This window comes from Aulonocara stuartgranti (assembly GCF_965226115.1).
Source record: "Aulonocara stuartgranti genome assembly, chromosome: 17".
NCBI classification, from domain to species: Eukaryota; Metazoa; Chordata; class Actinopteri; order Cichliformes; family Cichlidae; genus Aulonocara; species Aulonocara stuartgranti.
Window position 1 is genome coordinate 15,580,503 of NC_138953.1, and position 16,812 is coordinate 15,597,314.

Genomic DNA, 16,812 nt, shown 5'->3' on the forward strand with positions numbered 1-16,812 from the left:
ATGATTTCTTTAAGATATGTGTTTCCTTCAAAATCGTCCCACTAAAATGTCTAAAAAGTGTTAGACTCCAAGTATTCCAATGAGAGAAACAAACAGACTACCTGTTGACGGTTTCCTGGTTCCTCAGTCTGTCTTGTTTCAGGTGTAACATCTCCTGACTCTGAGCTTCAGCCTCAGTTTGGAGCTTCCTGGTTTGCTCTGCCCACTTCTCAGCCTCTAGCTCCACCTCCTTCACCCTGGAACGCTCCTGGAGCGCCACCTCCCTCAGCTGCTCTGCCTCCTTAGTGCTCTCTGCATGATACATAACAACAGAGCAGAGTGGATATTTTGATTTTGAACTTTTTTGTCTGATTTCAGGCAGGGACATTTAAGACTCACATTTACATTCTGAATATAAATAATGACTCTTGAGCTTATGACATGGTAGTAAACATTATACTGTACCTTTGGTAACCTGCTTCAGCTGATTTTGTAGACTAACATTTTCCTCTTTTAGAAGTCTAATCTCACTGGCAAGCTGGTTGACTGATTCCAGTCCCTGGATGTAAATATTGGTAGGAGCACCTTTGGAGGAGATAGAGACAGAGGAGTGAAAAATAATAAATAATAAATAAATAATGACAGAAAAAAAAACATCTTTGTAAATTCAATTTAAAGCAATAAAATTTCGATAACATATTTTGTCAGGACTAAATTCAATGCTTTTCAAAACTTTGAGCCCTGCAGATAACACGAACAGTGTGTTCGTTTGTCTCTGTTACCTTTCTCAGTGGTGGTTCGGGCCAGTTTCTCCTCCAGCTGTTGTCGGAGACGGTCGTTGGTGTGGATGGAGTCCTCCAGTCTCTGCCTCAGACTCCTGATTTCCCTCAAGTGCTCCTTCATCAGGTCTGAACCTGTAGCAGACAAGCGAAGAGTGAGTGTCTGTTGTGAAATCACCAATCACGCTCACCTAATAAACTAATAAGGCAAGAAAAAGATCATTGTCAAAAACAGCGACTGATCACTCACAGCTGGCTTAACAGGAGACAATAACCATATTTTTGTTTTTTGTTTTGTTTTTCATGCACTGGCTATTTTTGAGTATTTTAATTCCAAACATGTCTGGATGTGTGTTTAACTAAACCCTTTCAAATGTCATTGCATATTTAATCCATGTTCAATAAAACAAAACTTCTTATACATGATTTAAAATTTGAGATCATTTGCAACACAGTGCTCACAAAACATTTAATATGTTTCAGATCAATTTGATTTTATTTATAGCACTACAACAAAAGTTGCCTGAAGGTGCATTCACAGCCTGATGTATTGAATGCTTTGTTCGTAATACATCAGCACAATGAAAGAATAATTCAGAAGCCGAGCTTTTATTATATTCATCTGAAAATTCTGGAGTTTTAAAAACTTATTACAAACCTATAACATCTCGTCTTTGACCATTTTACAAACAAATATTCCAAACTAATTTCAGCTCAGTGTTATGCAATTCTTGGGGTTTTTTTTGGTATTTCTTTTAAGGCTATAAGAAAATAAGAATAAAAATGTGCTTTTAATGCCTCAGCTGAGGAAATACAGTTTAGACTAATTTACTACACAAGTTTGCTAAAAACTGATATTACATAAGCATACCCAGGCACTAGCGTCAGTAGGGAACTTGTACATACAAAACATTGAACAATTTTCTAAACATTTTTAACATAAACACCCAGAAATCAGAGAAATCATCGGGCACATTAAAGCTTTACCTGTGTGACTGTTGCCTGACTGGTACCCCGAGGATCCTGATGACAGGTCAGCTCCAGTTCTCACTGCTCGATTTCCATAGCTCACATCCCACAATGCACTGCTCTCCAGGAGGCTAGCCCCAGCTTTCATTGTCAAGCTGGCATCCAGACTACTGTTGCTAGCAGCACTGCTGAAAGGAGAAGGTTGGAATCCTTGGTAGGAGAGAGGCAGTAAGTCAAAGGAGTCCGGCTGCTGGTAGACAAATGGGAAACCCTGAAGCGGTTTGGCTTGAGGAGTAGAAAACCCTGCAGAGGATGAGAAGATTTAAGGAAACAACTAAAGGAAAAGCGGATAGCTTATATATTGCGTAAATACATGGTCTGCTTTGTGTGTGTGTCTTAGAGAGACCAAGAGCAAGATGAAGGGATTTCTCCTGACATCGGGAGCAAGTTTGTTAATCAGCCAAATGAAATTTGTCTGGTTGGGGCTTTCTGAAAGCTCTAATGCCCATCGGTGTTTTAAGATCACAGCAAATCCCTCTCCAGCTGGAGGCTCTGGCTTCATTAAACATCAAGCGCAGAACAGTTGCTTAATGAGTAAGAAAGTACAGTGTGTTAAAGATAAAGGCAATGGGATGACAGGACAGTGAGAAGAAAGACAAAGGCAGTTGGGGAGAAATGAATTATTAAAGCTGGTCAGCTCCCTCTCTGCTTAACTACAAGAAGCCATCTTATAACTTTTATCATAGTGTACAATTCAGAGGCAACAGATGCTCAAGAAATTAGTAGAGTACAACTAAATGTAATGTAGATGGCTGTTGCTATCAAAGTTATGTGCTCTAATTATGTGATGCTCTTTATTAAGACACACAAAATGTCAGAAATTCAGGATCTGCAACCAAATCAGATCATAAAATCAGCCTTTAGCTGATCTAACAAATCCCCCACATATCTTTTAGAAAGTAAACAATACAAAGTAATTCATTTGCATCATGCCCCAGTATTTTATGGGGCACTAATTACCATATAATGCACCAGCACAAGCATAAATGCGGCCAATGACATCGCCATCTTATGTAGGTTATGTCATAGGGTCCAAAAAGATCCCCCGTAGAAGTCTAAATCATTTCTAATGATTCAGACTTCTGAAGCATTCAACAATTATTGAGTAATCGTTACTCTTAGGCAGACTAAATCCATTTTATTTCACCAGCAGCTGCTTAATTTTGAAAAGAAATTCAAAGGATTGTTTCTGGAAGGAATCAGTTCTTGGTTGCACACTCCATTGAATTTGTTAAGTTTAAATTGGGTCAAACACAAAAGCATGCAAAGACATGACGCACTGCCTTTGTCTGCCAGCTGCCTTTGTAACATCTGCAGCTCCTGGTGCACCTCAGTCAGGGAGAAACCCATACCCCCACTGCTTTGGCAACGGGTTCGCAGGTTGGAAGGGCGAGGATGGAAGGGCAAGCGTGTCTTCTGGGTGGAGGAAGTGGGGGAAGTGTGAAAGGAAGTAGGGCTGAAAACTGAGACAGGAGCTGGGAGAAAAGGGGAAGGTAAATATGATAGACAGACACAAAAAAGCAAAGAATAAAGAAAGATACAGCAAGTAGCAGTTCCTATCTACATGAGCTGAAGGACATTTTCTGGGGTCCTTCCTACCTGTCTGACTCTGCATGCCTGTGTGTTGGGAGCTGGTGGATTGCATGCTGGAGCAGCTATGACAGGACTGGGTTCTGTGAGATGAGGTGATAGATGGAGGGATAGATGGATGGCGTGACACTGTTCCATGGTGACAATCTGGAAAGAAAAGTCATACACTGCAAAACACTGATTCTATGCATTTTATGATAAAGAGTTGATACTGCAAAGGTCAAATGGCAAAACTGCAGTGCAGGACTTGCTCCTTTTGTTCTGAAGAGCATTAAAATGATGGTTAATGCTCTGCTGGAAACAGGTCATCAATTGCAATTTCCTCACACATGAGTAACATTTGCATGGAATTACACAAATATTCATAATTGGAATTCCCTCTGGACTGTGTTGGTTAAAAAAAACACAAAGAAAAACACTCGTACCTGTGCTCACTTTGGCAGAAATCCGTGATTCATCCTGACCAAGCTCACTTGCAGCATCAACATCAGAGCTCAACTCCAGGTCCTCAATTGTGGATCCATGCTCATCGGACACATAAGAGATGCGATCTGATTGGTCGGTGGTATCAGAGAGGGCATGACCGCTGCAGGGTGTGTCAGAACGATGAGGATGATGGTGCTGCTGATGCTGGTTTAGTCTGGCACGGAGAGACTCAATGACCTTGTCCTTCTGCTGCAGCTCTTTACTGAGGCTGTAGGCACGTGCGCGCATGCACACAAACACACACACACACACACACATTTTATTTACCATGGTCAATGCACAATACATTTATCGTGTCAGATATAGCTAAAATGTAATTCTCCCAAATTATTAGGCCACAAATAATGTGCAGATAACACTCTATTAAATCATCATAAAACCATAAAAGGATTTATAGCCCCCCCACCCAGACACACAAAGAGAAACACATGCACAATTTAAAATGAAAGGCAAAATGTTTAAAAGTACTGAACCCTGATTTCTGTGTGCTGAGGAATCTGAGAGTAGTAGCTGCATGAGTTGTGTCCATGTGACTTAAAGGATAAGTATTATTAAGTAGTGCTGTACCAGGTGTGTGAGTCACCTGCCTGCTCTTCTCACAAAAGGCTTTGCTGACTGCATCGTGTTGCTTTGGGGAAGCCTCTTAGTGACTAACACATACATGACACTGCATCAGATCAAATGTGTAAGAATCTAGACTGACATTAAACAAGTCACACACACATTTTTTGGAAAGCTATGTTCAATTTCACTAGCCACACTCAGGCCTGATTACTGCTACACCCAGTGAATGAAGAAATAATTTCAACAGAACCTTTGTGACAAAGTGAAGTAACAAAGTCATTGACATCTATCAGTCTTGTGAGGGTTAGGAAGTCATTTCTACGGCTTTGGAACTCAGACCCATGGTGCTCCACAAATGGATAAAGTTGGAACAATGGTGAGCTTCCCATAAAATGCATTGATGGAACATCCAGGAAGTCACAAAATAACCCAGAACAATATCTAAAGAACTGCAGGGCTGACCTGGCTCAGGAATGGAGGAAGGTCAGATTCACAATTCAACAGAGGCTCTGCAAAAATGGCATTCATGCGAGCGTTCCAAGGAAAACAACTGCTGACCAAAAAGAACACAAAGGCTCATCTCATATTTGCATCTTGATGAGCCTCAAGACTTACAGAAAAGAGATTCTATCGACAAGCTGGACTTTGGATACAACACTAGTAACCATCACCTTTGGGCTGAGCTACTCTCTTGGGCTCTGCCTGCAACCCATTATCCATCAAGACTGCATACTGTCAGACGCTTTGCCTTTACTTAAGCAGCAGTACGATCTCAAAAAAGAGGGGAAATACCTCATGCACAAGCATTTAACCACACAGCATGCAATTAATTTGCACAAATGTAATGTCTTTGATATGCTGCTTCGCTACTTGGTGGTGACTCTCAAAGTGGAACCAATGAGAACCAATAATTGAATCGATAAGGAATCGAATGGATAAATGATATCAATGATGGAATTGTAATTGCTGAATTAGTATCAAGTCCCATCTCTAACTGCACCTCATGGTCAGTTGTCAGAACGATTTACCTGTTCAGCCACAAGGACCTTCCTGCTCACAGATGGCTTCACTCCTTCTGCTCGCCTCCTTCCGACTCACTCCCGTGAAACTCTCCACCCTCCACTGTGCTCGACTCCTCATTTCTGGAACCCAATCTGTCAACATCAGCTAATGCTACGTCTACCTGTTCACAGACCCTTTCTCACCGCTGATGTTGAATGAAACTCCAGCTCACACACCCTCGCTGATCCTGAACTATATAAGCAAACGTTTGCCCTTCGTCTGACACTGTTCATTGGGTTTGGTATTAATGTAATCATGACAAACACAGCATTTCATAAAAAGAATGCCACACCATTAGGAAAACACTGTGGTGTAATGGTGATGGATGGAGGTTGGTTAAAAGGATGGATGGATGAATGGATGGAAGGTTTAGGAGGGCTCCAGGGTGCAGCTACTTTCCCACATGGTTCCATTTAGGTTTGCATAGCTTTTTCCATTTAATAAATGAAATCATCAACTGGGCAGCATGGTGGCACAGCGATTAGCAATTGCCTCACAGAAAGAAGTTCCTGAGTTCAACTCTGCCTTTCTGTGTGGAGTTTATATGTTCTTTGTATTTCTGTAGGTACTCTCCAGGTATTTTGGCTTCCCCCCACAGTCCAAAGACATGCAATTAATGGGGTTAGATTAGCTGGTCGTTCTAAATTGCAAATAGCTTTGAATGCCTTGCAACAGACCATGATCTGTCCAGGGTGTACCCTGCCTCATGTTAGCTGGGATAGGCTCCAGCTCCCAGCAACCCTGCTAAGGATGAATCATTTAAAAGCTGCCCTTTGTAAAGGGGGCAAATATTTTTTCACAGCACTACACATCTATGCCTGTACCAGAAAAATAACACCTGCAGGGCTGATACCTAATGGCAGTCAGGGTGCTGATGTCCAGCCTGTGGAGGTCTGCGTGTCCCTCCAATGATGTGTCTTTCCAGACCATCACTGACCTACCACCAATATCTCTCACATGTGCTCAGGGTGAACATGCTCTCATATTTGAAAAACACAGGGTCCTAGTGGTGGACTTGCCAATTCTGTATTCTATGGCAAATGGAAACCGGGCTCCATGGTGCTCAGAGCTCACTAGTGGACGTCAGGCCACCCCCGTGACTCTATCCAAATGTGAAACTAGTGAAAGAAGATGGATAAGGAGGGAAAAAATGCCAGAGTCCTACACAGATGTTATTAATTTAATTAACACCAAAACAACTGAAACTGAATAACAACACCTTCTCCTACATAACTGACCAAAACAATATCCAAGACGTTTTACTGACTTGATGCTATACTCTGATTGAAAATTATTCTTTTACTTTTTTTGAGCAGTGTAGATTATGAATATTACTTTACAAAAACCACAAGTTACCCTTTTTGAAGTTCCTTTTTGTCTTTGGTAAACTACAGACGAATTCAAGAAATAGCCAACCAAGTGGATTAGTAAGGTGCTGGAAGACTAGAGCTGCTAGAACAGCCTCGGTCCATCTTAGCACTGATTGTCCAAGCCTGCTGAACTCTAATGAAAGAATGGAAGAACTCTAACACGCTGGTCAACAACCATCAACAACAATCATCTGGGATTAGATTTGGTGAGTGTGAAGGGCACATTCATCAGAGGATGAAGGCGAACACCCAGAACAACAAATTGACCTCTTATGATAGCACTAGTCTGCCAGTTTCCCTCACTTCAAACATTAACTCTAAACAAACTAGATGCTTTGCTCATATAGTTAATGCATAAACATGACTGTAACTGAAATAACAGAAGCTTGTTATACTGTTTCAAATTGATAACATGTTTCTTTTTTTGTGCTGTCTTACTTGTCGAGCTGTGTGAGCATTGCTCTCCTCTCCCTGTCGGTGTGTTTCTTCAGCAGCAACAGCTCTCTCTCCTGAGCTTTCCACTCCCACAGGGAGAAAGAGAACAGAGAGTCTCTGTACAGTGGGCTGCTTTTAGACAGCATGACTTTCCACAGAGGAGCCATCACCCACCCTCAGTCACCCTCCGCTCCTAACACCCTCCACCTGGGTGAGCGACCATGCCTCCTCTGTCTGCACCGTTTCTATTGAACTCTGCTGCAGTTTGTTCTTCTCTGCTGGGTCTCCAGAGGTAACGGAGAATGGTTCACTGGCATAGATGCAGAGATTCCCAAAATGTGTGTGACAGAAGGTATATTAGACAGGTAGGGCATAACACAGCAGGAGAGACGACAGAGTGCGCGGGTGATAAGGTGAAAAGCATAGAAAATCCTCATTAGGTTTGGGCTTCCCAGAGAGGGTTGTGGGTGTGATCAACAAATTGAAATCAGGGGTAATTGAAAAAGAAGAAGATAAGAAGATCAGCAGAAATGTAAAGGTTTAAAAGTGGAAACAAATAAATTACTCCACTCCCTGAGGAAATTCTACTCTCCTGTACACTTTTCCTTTTCTGATGCTGTTGCTCCTAGGTTCACGACCGCTTGAATAATTCCCTGAAAAGAAAGCCTCTTGTTGCTGCTCTTGACACAGTCTTTCACTCCACCAGCAAACGCACAGCTGCAGCAGCAGCAGGCCTGAGGCAGAGATGTAGTGACGAAAGAGTAAGAAGGAAACAGAGCTATGCATCTAAATCAAAGTCCAGATCCTGAGGGCTTATATGTTCATGCTCCAGCAACCATCAGAAAAAAAACAGCTGAATGAAAGATCACCCACAAAGCATTGCTCCTTCTTTCTTCTGCTTGCTGATATGTTTTCTAGCCACACCAGTCTATCCATAAAAACATGTAAGCATCATCTTAGCTGCAAAAATGCAATCACAAAATGAAAATGGTTTTCTTTTCAAGGTTTCAGAATATAACAAGTATCCTCCACTTAAAAAGCTTCAGGTTGAAAGAAAAATCCCTTATGCCCAGCCTTCTGTCCATGAACACAAAAAAATCCAGGTTTCTGGTGAGTAAATCTTACATAACAGAAATCGGTGCTCTGCTGGATGCATAGTGCCACGCGCTGCTCCTGATACACTGAAGCAAAGTGACGCTCTCTCTGACGGGCTTCATCGCTCACGTTTTCTCTCTTTCTCGCTCACTCCCTCTGTGTGTGTGTGTGTACGCGCATGCGCACGTGTGTGTCTGTGTGTTTAGCTCCTCTTGACCTATTTCTGTCCCCATTTGAGGTCTTAATAACTTAACCTGATTAGAGGGCATGCCCTGAGCCAAATGCAGCAAAAAGCCTAAGCAGTATTACGCTATCAGTGCAGTCACTCATGTCATGTACTGTACATTTGGCCTGCTGTCCATGTTATGTAGATACTGTTGTCAGAAAAACAACCCCAAGTGTAAGTTCTTATTACCTGTGATTACACTTTAACAACTTACAGCAGCCATGTGCATAAGACCATGCAAAATATGTACTAGTGTCAACGCCTATAAATTGGTGGAACCTGACAGCCTGGCAGGAAATTCATTTTCTAATATGAGTTTAACACTGTAAAAAAAAAAAGTGCTGTATTTTGAGTGAAAGTGGTTTTAAATAAACACAACATAACGCTCCCTTCCAGCTAACATGGACAATGTTTTTAAAGACAACCAACTTGTACAGGATTGTCATGTTGGTTCAGGGATGGTAAATATAATTGGTTTGTGTTTTTCTGTGTTGTTCTGTTAAAAACAGTGTAGGTCAGTATTTGCACATACAGATCCATTTAAAATACTGAATAGTCATCAGGCAATTAGTGGTTTTTTTTAGATTGCATTTTAGCAAAAATGCCTGAAACTTTGCGTGTTTAAACATAATCGTACTTTAGTAGCTAAAATAGATACTGTAATTTATTCTGTGTTTATTGCACATTCTATGACGAGGGTTCTGGATCCCTGAGGCATTGTGCTACTTTCAAAGAAACAAAATCAGTGGTAAACAACACAATTTTCACACATCTCACCTGTTTTTCTTGATATAAAGAAATCTGTCTGATTATTCATGCATTTACAAGCTGACACACATAACTGACCACACCGTTCAACAGTTCAGTGCAACCCCATACACACTGTATGTACACTCGTAACCAGAGGGAAGGCTAAATTTCTGCCACAGAAAACACACTCGCTGATTCTCCTTCACATCTGGTCAACCATCTGTGCTGGAATAACACGCTGGCAGATTACTGCAGGCCTCCCCCTGTTTACGTCTCTCTGAGGACGAGCTCTAATTATTCATATAGCACTGTTTGTTTTTCGAGATTTGACCCAGCGCTCACTTTTATCCAACAGCAGTGGTGGAGCTCTAAAGACCAAGCCAGCGTTTTAGTGTGTTTACGGTAATTGACTGAAATTCATGTAACTGTTCGTACTTTTTAATGAGCATTAAGTATTTTTGTGACAGATTTACAGTCTGTGCTTTTGACCTCTCGGGCAGCCATGTGATTCTTTTCTTCTCACTCATGCATGAAAATCGAAGAGCTGTGTTATGAAACAAAATTCAATGTTGTGTTACAAGTGATTGAACATCCAGGACATTCATTGCTCAAGCAAAAGAAATGAGCTGCCAAAATCTGTGCTTATAGCTTTTGCTTAATGGAGCCTTGTAAAACTGTGTTCTTTCATCATAAAGCTGTGATGATACATTAAATGGCATTGAACACACTAATCAGGTGCCTGTGTGTTACAAATTCTTTAAACTAAACAGCTTTCTGCTGAAGAAATATTAACGATTTGTACTTGCGCTTGAGGATTATTAAAGAGAAACTAAGATTTTAAAAGCTGGACATTTGATCAGCAGCACTGTGTCAAATTAAGGCCAGTAACCAGATTCTGGATGGCATTACCTTGGCCTCCAGTAACACTGTGAGGAATATTGGGGTAATTTCTGACCAGGAAATGTCCTTCAGTGCACATATTAAACAAATATGTAAGACTGCTTTCTTCCATTTGTGCAACATCTCTAAAATTAGAAATATCCTGTCTCAGAGTGACGCTGAAAAACTAGTTCATGCATTTATTACTTCCAGGCTGGACGACTGTAATTCATTATTATCAGGATGTCCTAAAAACTCGCTGAAAAGCCTTCAGTTGATCCAAAATGCTGCAGCAAGAGTCCTGACAGGGACTAGAAAGAGAGAGCATATTTCTCCTGCATTGGCTTCCCTTCATTGGCTCCCTGTTAAATCCAGAATTGAATTCAAAATCCTGCTCCTCACATATAAGGTCTTAAATAATCAGGCCCCATCTTATCTTAATGACCTTGTAGTACCATATCACCCTATTAGAGCACTTCGCTCTCGCACTGCAGAACTACTTGTTGTTCCTAGAGTATTTAAAAGTAGAATGGGAGGCAGAGCCTTCAGTTTTCAGGCCCCTCTTCTGTGGAACCAGCTTCCAGTTTGGATTCAGGAGACAGACACGATCTCTATGTTTAAGATTAGGCTTAAAACTTTCCTTTTTGCTAAAGCATATAGTTAGGGCTGGACCAGGTGACCCTGAATCCTCCCTTAGTTATGCTGCAATAGGTGTAGGCTGCTGGGGGATTCCCATGATGCATTGAGTGTTTCTTCTTCAGTTACCTTTCTCACTCACTATGTGTTAATAGACCTCTCTGCACTGAATCATACTTGTTATTAATCTCTGTCTCTCTTCCACAGCATGTCTTCTATCCCGTCTTCCTTCTCTCACCCCAACCAGTAGTGACAGATGGCCCCGCCCCTCCCTGAGCCTGGTTCTGCTTGTGGCTAAAAGGGAGTTTTTCCTTCCCACTGTTGCCAAAGTGTTTGCTCATAAGGGTTCATATGATTGCTGGGGTTTTCACTGTTTTATTATTGTAGGGTCTGCCTTACAATATTAAGTGCCTTCAGTCGACTGTTGTGATTTGGTGTTGTATAAATAAAACTGAATTGAACTGAATTGCAGCAGGAAGTCAGACTTGACATAGATTGTAAGAAAAAAAAGGACAAGAAAATGAACAAGGCTGCCGAGAGGAAGTGGAATGTTCAGCTTTTAAAATCTTAGTTTTTTTCCCCAGTAAACACAGAAATACATGGTTTTGCTGACCCTTCCCAACTCAGAAATATGTAGCTTTCAATTAGTTCTTATAACAGCTTAGACTGGTCTTAAATACAAGGAACTTTAGTTTAAAAACTCACCATTAAGCATTATAAATGTATAACTCTATTTTAATACACAGAACAGCTACTAACTGTGATGGCATGGATTTATATTTCATTTCATGTCAGAAAGGAATGCAACTTCTTATAATTAAGCTTGTCTGCTTAAACAGGAAAATATGTAGTTATTTTAGATTTCATATTTTAGTATTGTCCTACATTCTCCTGTAATGTTAATGGAACAAGCTGCGATTTCTATAGTTATTTCATTGTTATGTAATGTAAATATATCTTGTGTATTGATAGGCTTTAATCTCTAATGTTGTATTGTGTAGTATAACAACACAATACAGCATTAGAGATTAAGTATCACCCTGAAGGTGCATCAATGTGGTATTTGAAAATGCGAAAGCTGAAAAATGCAGAATGACAATATGGTGAATTACGCCATTTTTCACATTCAGTATTCAGTATAATGTTTGAGATTGACCAAAAACATTATAGCCCCCCCCCCAAAAAAAAATTATTATGTGAAACATCTTTGTGTAGCTTAACATTTTTGGATCACAATAATTGTGAAGTGGAATAATGGAATATAATTAATTTTTACACACACACACACACACACACACACACACACACACACACACACACGCACGCACGCACGCACGCACGCACACACACACACACACACACACACACACACACACACACACACACAAAGCTGTAATGAGGACTGACCGGATGGCAAGTAGCTCTGTCTTATCTGGATTTTCGGAACAATCTCCTGTTTGAAAACAAAGAAAGAGCATCAATATCATTAACTGTTATCTGCACTCCCTGCTCATGAGAAATCCATGGTGTCGTTTGTACTTTCTGAGACTTCGCATCTGGTCTGATTTTAAGGCTGTACAATGAAACAACAAAAACAGACTCACTTCCACCAAATTTGGCATTAACTCTCTGTGCCAGAGCACTGCTCTGAGCTAACTGATCCCTGAAGCTCTGGCCCATGTAGTAGTCGATGTCGTTGGCTCTCAGCAGCTCCTCAAACGCCTTGGTTGTGTCTCCCAGGTGCTGGGTGAGGATGCTGCACACACCCTGACCCTCTCGTAGCCGCTGGCGGAGGTGAGACAGTTCTTTGGCCTGAGCCTGGATCAGCGTGTCGAATTTTCTGCACAATGAAAAGAAAGAAGAATGTAGCACACCTGACAATGTGTAAAATAATACCTGAAAGCTTTTTTGCTTCTTTTATTGTTTGGCGCTGTCTCATTCCATGGTGAAACTCGCCTCACTTTAAGGCAGTGTCGTTGATGTTATTTCCTCTCACCTGAGGATGACAGTTTGGTTCTTCTTCCAGATCTTTGCAAAGTGGTGATGCATCTAAACAACTTTTACTTGTACTATTTGAAATGAAGATCTTGAACTATGCAGTTGTTTACAAACAGCTCCAAGAGACCTTTCCAACTGTAAATCTACAGTTCTTCTTAAAAGTCATTAAAGATGTAATTATTCAATCATTCAGAACCCAAAGTTATCCTGATATGCTCATGCCCGTTGCTCACACCTGCTCCTAATTTCTTTGGACTTACTTCCTATGGGGGAAAGATTTCTCTATATATTTTACCTGAGTCAGTGTCACAGTGTTGGAACTAAAGCTTCACTGAAGCCACACAGTTTATTCATAAATGGCAAATGGGGCAGCATGTTCCCAACCTCGTGTTAGTTAATCCCCTCACTGTCAGGCTGCCGAGTTTACATAAAAGCATCTGTGGTTACACTTGATTACTAAAGCTTGATACTGACAAGCACTGTTTAAATGGGTTTTTGCTCATTTTAGGCAATTTCTGTCAATCAACCCCCCCACCCCCCCCCACCCCTCAACCCCCCACCCCAGCGAGTCCATATTATGATTTTTTGTAGTGTCTTTTAAAAATTATTTTCCTGGTTTATTTCACCATAAAGTTACCAATAGATACAATTTTAATATATTTGCTATAATAAAGCTATAATGAGCATTAAGCTATTAACATTTTAAAATGTAATACATGTACAGGACAGGCTGAGCATAGCTGTGGATAGAAATTTTAAAAAATGTAGAGGAATGCTGTATAAAGCGCTTTATTCAATTCATCATTATCAGATGAAGGATTTTATTAATGGCATTCAAAAGGAAAATAATCAGTAAAAGACTGAATTACTGAAATTTATCTATATTTGACAACAATAGTAAAAGTTTGATTTAACCAAGTCAGATTTGCAAGCTTGTAGCTTTTTAATGAAGATATTCCTATTCTTCTCCAACAAACGACTGAAATTGGTGATGGGCACTGGTTCTTTGTCTGACAACAGGATTGATCTCTATGCCTCAGGAATTTCCGGAATTTTACATTTTTGGACTACGACAGCTTGGCGTTGTCTGAGGTTCTGCAGAAGCAGACTCTTCCTGGCACTATTTAGGGTAAAAAAGCAGCCACTCTTGAACTGTCAAATAATCTGTTTATATTGATCTGGTTTATGTTCTTGGTGTTGGCACAAACACTCATTGTGTTGAACTGGAAACAAAAGAAACAACTATCCCACCCCACCAACAAAGAAAAGAGTTAGAAAAAAAGCAAAACAAACAAAAAACTGCATCGCAACGTCTTTCTTACCCTGGCAAGGTGGCAGACACTCCATCCTCTGCCGCAGCCTTCTTTCCACCTTTCATCAGCTGGTCCTCCAGTGCATCTACACGAGAAGCAAGCCTCTCTAGGTCCTTGTCTGGGTGATGGGGTGAACGTAGTTGACCTCCCTTAGATGACTGCCAGCCCTCATTATCCTCTGCCTGGCTCTGTGAAGCTGATGTCTGGATGGACCAGTTGACCTTGTGGGGTATCGAAGGACCATATTCACTAGAGGTAGAGAGGGAACGGAGGCGGCTCTGGAGCCCGGAGATCACTCCCTGGGAGCGGGATAGCTGTGAGCGGAGGTCCTTAACAAGGTGCTGGAGAGAGGAGGCCTCGTTACCATAACCGAAGCTCTGGGTGGTGGTTTTGTCATTGCTGCTGGCAGGCCACCATTGGGAACCGCATTCCAGAGACGTACACATTTCTAGGTCATCAAACTCTGTCAGGAAACATACAATGCGTTCATCAGATTCAGACTCTGTTTCCTGTGAGTGACACTGAAATATATGATTGAAAAAACAAAGCATCAGTAACATCAGTTAATGTCATCTTAAGGCCCATAGTCTGGGGTACTTTAAAATTATGAGATATGTGTATAAAACCTAGTAGCAGACTACCCTTTCATCCAAATACAACTCTGGCTCTCAAAAACATTCATGGCGATCACTCAGAGTAGCTTCTATTGATTTGATTTCCCTCTAAGGGGTCAATGAAAACCAAACCACAGTATAATAGAGCAGCCAGGAACTCTCATTTTACAGGCCAAGGCTTCAGGTCAAAGTTTTGACTAACCATCGAGCTTTTAAGCTGGGAATGCAAACAGTGCTGAGTAGAATGCACTGGACCGTGAAGAGAAGGCTACTGTTTGGCACAAAGGCTGCACTTGGCTGCCCTCTGCTGTTTCTATGATACCCCGACAAATAACACTGACGAGATCAATTTCAGGATATTTACGGACATTGTATGATTAGAAACAACTCTTAATAAAACATTAATCAGAATTGAATGACATTACTGATATAAAATTCAAAACAAAGGGTCTCAAAGAACCACAGCGTCTTTTATATGGTGATAATAATACACACCGGGGCTGCTGGTTTCTTCTCTCTCAGCTTCATTTTCACTGCGGCCGCAGGTCTCATAGCCCAGATCCTGGAGGTCTACCTGGATCTGTTTACTGTCCTGCTGCACTGCTGTCTCTGCTGCAGGGATACAGAAGAAGAAGAAGCTTTATTTCATTATGTTTGACACTGCTGGATCTACTATCCTCGTCAACTTCATAGCATTTTTTGGACCATTTTGAGGTCTTATCTTATTATTGACATCACAAATTCAGTATCACCGCCACATTTGTTAAAAGGAAAAGTGCGAAGTTTGTGTCCACTCACTGAGCAAGTCCCTGTAGTCTTTGAGCTGCTCGGCCTGAGCCTGCACTGTGGCCTCAGAAACCATTAGCCTCTCCTGCAGCTCTTTGCTTTTCTGCTGCAGATGAACTGCCTTCTCACAAACTGCAGAGGACGCAGTGGCCTGTTGTGAATCTGCGAACAGCTCGCCACCCAGGTCATTGTACTGGTTACAGACAGGGAGGAAAGATCGTGACTGTCAAAAACAATTTTAAACACCAAGTGTGGCTTTTAAATTGATACTTTCTTGTTTTTAATTTACACCACACCTTACAGAATGGTGCAATAATAGTATATTTAGGATCCTCCCACCTGTGACGATTTAGAGTCCAGTGGCAACGTCTGATGTCTGCTGGCTCTCCTTTTCCTTTGTTCATCATTGCTCTGGCTCTTGGCCTGGGACAGGCAAAGCTCTCCTTCCCAGGCATCCCACAGTTCAGAGTTTTCCTCCTCCTCTTCTTCTTCTATGGTCACATCCAACTCATTTTCATCCTTGTCTTCACCATCCAGTGCATTTTGCTCATCACTCTGTTCACTGGCACACTCCAACCCTCCATTCAGATGACGCTTTACTTCTTCATTCTCTACCTGCAAGCTGAACAGAGCTTTCCTGTAACAGAGGGAGGTTACAATAAATAAATAGATAAATAGCTATATAGATAGACTCTACTGTCCTCTAGTGGCCAAGAATAGATTAGTGTTGTCAGAAAATAGTAAGCTAATTTCAGCTTTGCCAAAAGGTGTCGCTATGTGTAGCTCCACAGGCTTTGATTTGACAGAGTTTACACCAGATGCCCTTCCTGATTAACTCCAACGGCGATTTGTGTCTTCAGCTGGAATCATATGCATTAACCGTTACACTACTAGAGACAAAACAGACTAATTTGGAGTTTAAAATCTCAAAAAAATGACCTCATCTGTGATACTGAAGAGAATCCCGCTTTCTCCAGCTGAGCCTTCAGCTCTCCCAGCTCTCTCTCAACCAGCCTCTTCTGCTCCACCAGCTGCTTGACTTTGATTAGCCCCTGACTTTCAAGCAGCATGCCGTGGGACAGATTCTTCTCTGGACCTTCAGAACTCTGTACACACGCAGAAGTAAATGAATCAATAATTCTGATCAAATGATTAGAAACAGTACATTGTGCATAATATTTATTCTGCAGGATTTATCTGTATAAGCAAGATGAACAATAA

The 16,812-nt window shown here is 41.3% G+C and overlaps 1 protein-coding gene across 8 annotated transcripts in view; it reads right to left on the reverse strand.

Moving 5' to 3' along the window:
- pde4dip (phosphodiesterase 4D interacting protein) overlaps positions 1-16,812 on the reverse strand; it is a 96,419-nt gene that overhangs the window by 8,641 nt on the left and 70,966 nt on the right. For 7 of the 8 annotated variants that reach the window (XM_082509666.1, XM_082509665.1, XM_082509664.1 and 4 more), the window contains 13 exons: positions 16,531-16,697; positions 15,931-16,228; positions 15,604-15,784; positions 15,301-15,417; positions 14,201-14,654; positions 12,485-12,720; positions 12,288-12,333; positions 3,803-4,071; positions 3,387-3,524; positions 1,746-2,030; positions 762-893; positions 445-564; positions 102-291 (listed from right to left, as the gene is read on the reverse strand). In XM_082509666.1, coding sequence (XP_082365792.1) covers positions 102-291; positions 445-564; positions 762-893; positions 1,746-2,030; positions 3,387-3,524; positions 3,803-4,071; positions 12,288-12,333; positions 12,485-12,720; positions 14,201-14,654; positions 15,301-15,417; positions 15,604-15,784; positions 15,931-16,228; positions 16,531-16,697 — 2,633 coding nt within the window. The remainder of the gene's footprint in view (positions 1-101; positions 292-444; positions 565-761; positions 894-1,745; positions 2,031-3,386; positions 3,525-3,802; positions 4,072-12,287; positions 12,334-12,484; positions 12,721-14,200; positions 14,655-15,300; positions 15,418-15,603; positions 15,785-15,930; positions 16,229-16,530; positions 16,698-16,812) is intronic. The other variant, XM_082509663.1, reaches the window with a different exon arrangement.